General features: G+C 45.9%; 1 protein-coding gene across 1 annotated transcript; it reads left to right on the top strand.

Annotated features, from left to right (window-relative positions):
* The first annotated feature begins 2310 nt into the window (after positions 1-2310).
* HYAL4 (hyaluronidase 4) lies at positions 2311-6985 on the top strand. The gene is given in 5 exon segments (XM_075492039.1): positions 2311-2434; positions 2437-2793; positions 2796-3237; positions 5417-5495; positions 6617-6985. Coding segments are annotated over 5 exon segments (1371 nt in total).
* Positions 6986-7795: the final 810 nt, after the last annotated feature.

Here is a 7795-nt window from a genome sequence, read left to right as displayed (position 1 = left end):
GCGCCGGCGGCTGCTGCGTTGTGCCAAATGGCACGGGTCCTGCGTGGGAAGCGCTCCCTGAAACCTGGGGTAAAACACCCCAGGGATGTGCCCAGCCCAGCTAGCGACACCTCCCCATCCCGGCTGTGACAGGCGTGGGAGCAGAGCGGCAGGACGGTGGGACGGCCCTCCCAGGGGGAACTCGGCATGCTGCAATTCAGAACCCCATGCGGCAGTGTTTAAAACCAGTAACTGTAGGGATCGGCCGCCCTCCGGCAGGATTTCACAGCTCCCGTTCCCTGGGAACTGCGAGAGCAGCGCCCAGCGGCCGCGCACCGGCACAGCAAGGGCTCTGCGTTCGCCGGTGGGCTGCGGGCAAAGCGGAGCACACCGCTGCGCCCGCTGCTGCAGCCCCCTGCAGCCCGCCTGGAAAGCCAGAAGCACATGCTGACCCCAGGCAGGGGCTGGAGTAAGGGGCACAGCTGCTGGGCTGGCAAGGCACCCCCGCCCTCCGTCCGTCCCCCCACGACCTCCCCCCATCCCTCTGGGGGAGATGGGGCAGCAAGCCTGACTCGCTAAAGCCGGTCTTTTGTTCCTTTGTTTGGTTGTCTCCTCACAAGAGCCAGCCCGCCATCTTCTAGCTTCTAGTGCAGTCTTCTAGCGAGAAAATTCAGTTTGGCCTCTAACGCTGACAAGCCCCGAGTGGCTTTGCCGAGTTTGATTTCTTGGAATGGCATAGGCTTTCTGAGAGATACTCAGGAAATCAGGCTAATTTTCATTAACGCTTTTTCCCAAAAGGCCCATTAATGCCGATAAGGCACTCGTGGATATGTGGATAGTGGTTTTGAAAACCTGGGCCTCCTCTTCACTGAATGCAAAGTATTGTGAGTCTCACGGGGTGAGACTCTGATGAAACGCTGAATTCTGCAGTGTCTGCACCGTACTGCATTGGTCCTGTGGACTGCCTGCCTGGTCAGCAGGAGGAACAGGCACATCTTGGACACTTCAGAGCGCCCTGATGTCTCAAACTGTCAGATGACTGTCCTGTAAAAGCATCCATGGCTTATTAAAAGTACTGACGTTGGCTACCTTGGATGCTGCAGGTACCTGAAATTAGGTCATGCTAGTCCTACACTAAAATAGCAAAGAAATGGGGGGGTGGGGAGGTCCAGAAAAGTATCCCAGGCACATAGCTATGGCTGATTGTTTTTCTGTTTTTGAGATAAAAGAAGAGTAACATAGATGCACTATTCCCATTAGTATATGTAACAATCTGGCTGCCCAGATGAAATCTGTGATCCTCACCTCCAGCAAGTCACAATCCCAGGAGAGGTAAACGGGCAAGGACTGAGGAAGAAGAACTACAAGTAGGACTCAAGTACAAATCCGTGATCATCCCTGATTGCACAGCTGTGCGGGATTTCCCCAGGGTTTTGAATGCAGGGGAGAGCCTGGAGTTGGCGATCGGATAAGACTCTCTCTCTCTCTTACGTATAATATATGTAGGTTTTGCTGTATATCTGGTTTCTTTTCTGCTTAATAGACACATAATCAGCAGGGACCTTGTGACTAATGAGTCTGCTCGTAGCAGTGGCCACAGGCCTTAGCATCAAAATCCACATTGCACAATGCAGTGCTGTGCAGAGCTATCAGAGCTGGTCTGGAAGGCACTAGTTCCATGTGATAGTGCACCCAGGCTAATAAATAGCTCAGAGCAAGCTTTCATGGATCTGCTTTATTGCTGTCAGGGGTTTGAACTTGTATCCCTTTATGGTACTGCACAATGACAATGAAATATGTGTGCTTGTTTAGAGCTATTTGGAGTATCTCTGGCTGGCATTGTACTAGACAGGTCAGGGATGTTCATGAAGCTGTGAAGATGGTGATAAAAGCCAAGGTTTGATTTTACAGTTACTTTTGTTATTATTGAGAAAGCTTGAAGAATAAGGAAACCATTTCTTCATCAACCTTTCCAACTGCAACAATCACAGCCACTAAGACACCCTGGGGCCAACTGAAGTGATGGCAACATCCTCAATGATTTCAGTAAGACCTGGATTGATTAGACAAGCAACTGTGGTTACGCTGACTTCCACAGACTTGCACTGATTTACTTCAGCTGGGAATCTGCCCCCTTTCTTTGGGTTAGATTGTGTCCACTTTGTTTCTTCTTGTCAGCACGGTAGATACCTTAGAAGTGGCTGATACCAATTCATATAGCTATATATGGAATAAGTACTAATGCCTCTTGTGTTATGTTCTACGGACAAACTGGGAGATCCGCCTAATGTTGTCTCTTAGGTCATGAAAATACTGCCTGAAAATGGGACGATGCAATGCATCATTCACCTTTCAGCCCATGGGACGGCTGGGCATAGCATTCATCTGGACTTCCCTGCTATGAAACCAGCCCGACCACCGGACTGGGAGAAGAAGCCTTTCATAGCCGCCTGGAACGACCGACAGACCTGTGCTCCCTGAGGTACGACGTTGTACTGAACCTGGAAATGCTCCATATAATTGGAAGCCCATTAACTAAAGCAAGAGGGCAGAATGTGACCATATTTTATTTTAATAGGCTCGGCTATTATCCTTGGTACCCATCACAGGAAGTCCCTGTTAATGGTGGCCTACCCCAGAACTTCAGCTTGCAAACTCATCTGGAAAAAGCCGGCCGCTACATTAACTATTACTCCCCAGCGAAGGACTGCAGTGGATTAGTTGTCACAGACTGGGGGTACTGGAGGCCTCAGTGGGCCTGCAACTGGGATGCAAAAGATGTCTACAGAAGAAAGTCCAGGAAACTCATAACCAAAATGGAGGGAATATTTCAGCAAATTATGTTGAACATTTAGCCAGACTTTCCTTTGAAGAAAGCGCAAAAGCTTTTATGAAGGAAAAAATTGCATTAGGAATGAAAAGCAGACCAAAGGGCCTGTGGGGATACTATTTATATCCTGACTGTCACAATTACAATTTCTGTGATCAGAACTGCACTGGTTCCTGCTCAAAGAGTGAAGTTTTGAGGAACAATGAACTTTCCTGGCTCTGGGATAGCAGTGCAGCCCTGTATCCTTCCATTGGCATTAAGAAATCCCCTGGAAACATTCAAAATATTTTGCACTTTTCTCAGTTTAGGGTGAGTGAATCCGTAAGGATTACCTCCACGACATCCCAAGATTATGCTTTGCCCGTATTTGTGTATAATCGACTAGGTTATAGAGATGAACCTTTATTATTTCTCTCTATGGCAAGCTTTTGCTGGAACAATGTGGGCTGCATTTATGCTTTAACCATTCTTACAGATGGTGCATCAGGATGGAAAACCTCCCACTTGGGCCAGCTCTGCTGGTTCATGTTAATTGTCCACATGCTTTAAAGAGCTCAATGTTCTGAAGAAAAAGTGCAGTCTCAAATACCTATTTTTTTTTGTTTTAGTTCATCACTATGCCATACTCAAACACGCATTTGAGTGGATTAAAAGGATTTCAGCAATTTGATGTAGTATGTAGGAGGCAGTTAATACATTAATCCTCCCTGACGCACTTTCTTCTGCTCAGGTATGCAATCACTAACTAATCCCCAGATAGCTGCCCCTTTTATAGAAGGGAAACTGAGGCAGACATGTTAGCAACTTGCTCAGCATTATGTCAGAATGGGAAATTGAAGCCGGCAGTCTTTCTGGATGCCTCCATCTCAAAACCAGTTAATTCGGTTCTCCCTACCTACCTTGGAGCAGGCAAACGGTGCACCAGAACCAAGGAATGCTGCTCATATCAGCTGTGTTGATATCACACACACACACACACACACAGGTATTTTCAAGGTGTGTCCTACCCTAGTCCTTTATGTGATTCTGGACATCCTCCCAGCAACTGGATGAAGACAATAGGTTTCCTGTGAAAAAGCAGCATAACTTGTCTGGGACAGCCCTAGCTTAGTTCCCCCCTGTAGACAGTAACTGCATTACCAGCAGGTCTCAAATTCTGTGTTTCAGAGCTTAGCAAGTGAGGGGTATTCACTTTTTAAAGGCTATGTTCAGCCTTTCAGCCCAGGTGCAGAGCCTGAAGCTGGCACCTTGTCTGGGGAGGGGCGTTAGCTCCCTCTCCTATGAGGTCCCGCTGCTCCCCGGGCACTGCCATCACCCACTGCCCTTCCCGGTAAGGGGCTGTGCATCTCTCCGGCTTGAAGGCACATGCCTTTTCTTAGGCATTAAAGGAGGTGTAGGCACCTGCTTTGGTGCTTTTATCCAGCTTGCCCTTCGTTAGCTTTGCAAGAAGAGGATAGATGGTCATCGATAACTGCTGCAGGCTGGTGTGCATCCCCTTTGCCATTTTATACCCAGTTTCCGCCTCTTTTCCGCCTTAGGCAACCAATTCCTGTGAAGTTTTTCTGCTTTGATTCTTGATGTGCTGTGGCCCTCAGTCTCCCTTAAATCGATGATGATGTCTAGGGAGTCACTTGCATATCAATGGTCTTTCATCTTCAGTGCTTGTGGCATAGTAATTGACTTGTTGCTGATCCTTAATTCAAATTAAGGATAAACATCCAAGCACCAAATACCCTCCCCTTAAAGCCTGCGATATGAGGAAAAGGTACAGTGAAAGACACCTCTCTGAAACAAACATAGAAAGAGCACAAAAACTGAAACTGAAATTCTTAAGATTCGCGAAGCATTGCGTTTTCCCTGCATTTAAGGTTGCACAATGCCAGCATTCTCCCTCCTATAGTGTGTGCCTATTTACAGTCACTTTTTAGAAGGTTTTTATAAGAAGCTGAGTGAGCTCCTAGGGAAAGCAGCAAGAACAACGTATGCCTTTGGAATCACAGCTTTCAAACTGGAGAGGGACAGGGAAAACAGCTGATTGGTATAGCAGAATGGCTCTCTCCTTCCCCTTATCAGCAAAAACAGAACTGAGGGAATGTTTTGGAGAATCGTCATGTTAAAAATCCCACTTTAATGAAAAAATTTTAGTTGTTTCTAGTAATCGATGAGATATCAAATAATTACAATTAAATTTTGCATCAAAGTAAACTGTATCCCAGTGTTTGTTCACTTGCTTATTACTAACATCTCAGGCAGTACCTAAGTTTGTAACTTATGTTTAATAATCTTTGTACTCTAGACAGCAAATCTTTAGCCACAATAAAATATAGTTCATAGGGACCAGAATGAAAAGAAAATGTAGTCCAAGGGACAGCCACATAACAAACGATTGGATTACTTTAGAAAGGCTGTGAAATGCTGAATTAGCCCGACAGTGATGTCTTTTCACTGTACCAAGATCATAGAATCATAGAATGGTTTGGGTTGGAATGGACCTTTAAAGGTCATCTAGTCCAACCCCCCTGGAATAAGCAGGGACATCTTCAACTAGATCAGGTTGCTCAGAGCCCCATCCAACCTGACCTTGAATGTTTCCAGGGATGGGGCATCTATTAACACTATTGGAGTGAGTGCCCTGGGAGCTGCAGGTATTGCTATTTGGCGAAATATGAATTTAACTTCTTCAGAGGTAAGCCTGTGCCTGATTTAAATGCAATGTGTAAGATCCTCATTTTATCCTATTAATAGGCACTGTCTGACTGCACCAGTTCCAAGTACTCGGTGCCAGCAGAGCTGACTGCTTAACCAGTCTTTGCTGTCCCCCAGCCAGGATGACCATGCAACATGGTCAATTATTCCTGGCTCAACAAGGTCTTGTGAGGCTTACAGGCAACCAGTGGTAGGGAAGGAAGCCAATGGCTAATACCAGGCATTCTGGAAAACAGTTTCTCGATATTACCCATTCCAGCTGGATAGAACACCAGGAAATCAGCTAGAGACTGATTAGCACATCAGTCAGACCAGAGTAGGTATACCGATGGTGCCCAGCAATTTGTCTGGTTATGGGAACTCTATTTGTGCCTGTGTGCGGGCACGTAAAATGAAGCAGGCTGCTGAGATCAGATGGAGAGGCTTTGTAGTATGTGATATCAGAACTAGCCACATTAAAATCAAAGAGTGATTTCTGAGGCTTCATCATGTCCTAGAGCTTTCAAACAGCCACACATCAAACTTTGTCATGAGAAAAGACTTTGTCCTCAAAGCTGTGTGAAATGGATGTTCTGGACTGCTTTTCTCCTGGCAGATAGTATAGAAAACCCAGCCAGCATGAGAATGAATGGCTGAAAATAAGTGTTCAGTTGTCCTCAGTAAATTCAATTACTTCAGCCAATTTTTGTAAATATTCGGCTGTGGTTTCTGTCAGAGTGAATGTGAATAGGAGGGTGAACTTCCTTCCAGCTGGGTCAAGTGACAAAGGCAAGGCCCTGGAGCATCAGCTCTGGACCCCCACACTCCTGCCACACAGCCACGCTGTCATCACCTGCACTTCTAGCATACATCATGGCTTCTTTGTAGATCTCCAGGCTGTGGTGTTGTCTGGGAAGTGCAAGTTGCCAAAGCCCTTTGCATCTCCATTGGGTCTTATTTCTGTAAAAAACTTCCTAATAATCCTTTAAATTAGTCAAATTTAAATTACCCTGAATGAATTCAATAATGCTACCTACATATTGTATATTTTTCAGAAAGAGAAAAGAAAAAATAGAGTGGGTACTTTGACATCAGCTAAAATTTATTTTCTACTGTTTACAGAGTAACTGCACAAAAATGCAAAAATTCGTTGATTCGGAATTAGGGCCCTACATTATCAATGTCAGCAGCAGCCTGCACAGCAGGCATCTTTGTCAGGACAATGGACGATATGTGTGAAGAACCTGGAGAGCCTCGACATATCTGCATTTAAATCCTAAGAGCTTCCGGAGAGATGCCTTGGAGGACTGAGGATTTATTGTGAGAGAAGCATCAGCTGAAGATCTGGAAATAATGGCAGAGACATTTGTCTGCCACTGTTATCAGGGTTATGAAGGAACTGACCTTGTGGAAGTTAAAGTTGCTGATGACCACCCAGGGAGCTCTGCAGCCTCTGTCCCACCCAGAAGATTTGCAGTGATCTGCCTTTGACAGGTCTTTTCTAACTGCTGCTTAGTCCAAGGGCTGGTTTCAGTCAGTCAAGAGGGATGGTAGAGTGGATCCAACAAAAAGTGTCACATGTTCTGCAGCTGGGGACTGGACATGTCATGGTCCCAGACATAACCCAAACCCTGCAGCTGTGTCCCGAGGTGTAATGCCCATAAGGCATGGAGAGAGTGAGGCACCTTGAAGGCTGAGTCAAAGACACACAGGTCATAGGAATATATCTTGGTCCCATCTTCTGAGATTAGACTGTTTAGGAGGCTAGAGGCCAGGTTTCTGCCCGGCTGACAGCCACAAACAAGACAGCAGAAGCCTGCTACTACTGGAAAAAATAGTGCGAGGTTCACTTTTTCCCTTTGTAAAGAGAGGAAGAGTCTAACCATATCTACCTCTTACTGGATGGCATCCTGGATGCATCCTGGATGGCATTCTGGAGCATCCTCCCAGAAAGGGGAGGATGGGGAAGGCTTTCTAGTTTCTTTTCCATTTGAGTGAATTCAAATCCATGTTTTCCTCTTTCATGTCCCACATGATGGAGGTGTTCATGCTTTGAGCCCTCCACTAGGTAGAAAAGAATGAAAGAGTCCGGAGATCAGGAAAAAAAAGGACAAGCCACAGTCTGTTGATTAGTATATTTACTGAGAAAGGAATGCATATTCTAATCCAACAACAAAGGGTCTCCCTGTGGTTTTTTTTTATTGCATGACTACTTAAAAGAAAATTAATAAGTAGTGCTGGGAGCAGGAACTCCATCTCAGCCAGGTCTACTTCCACCCTGAATCTATGACAATACTCCAA

The sequence above is a fragment of the Mycteria americana genome, chromosome 1 (assembly GCF_035582795.1).
Source record: "Mycteria americana isolate JAX WOST 10 ecotype Jacksonville Zoo and Gardens chromosome 1, USCA_MyAme_1.0, whole genome shotgun sequence".
In the NCBI taxonomy this organism is placed as follows: Eukaryota; Metazoa; Chordata; class Aves; order Ciconiiformes; family Ciconiidae; genus Mycteria; species Mycteria americana.
This window is presented reverse-complemented; position numbering and strand designations above follow the sequence as displayed.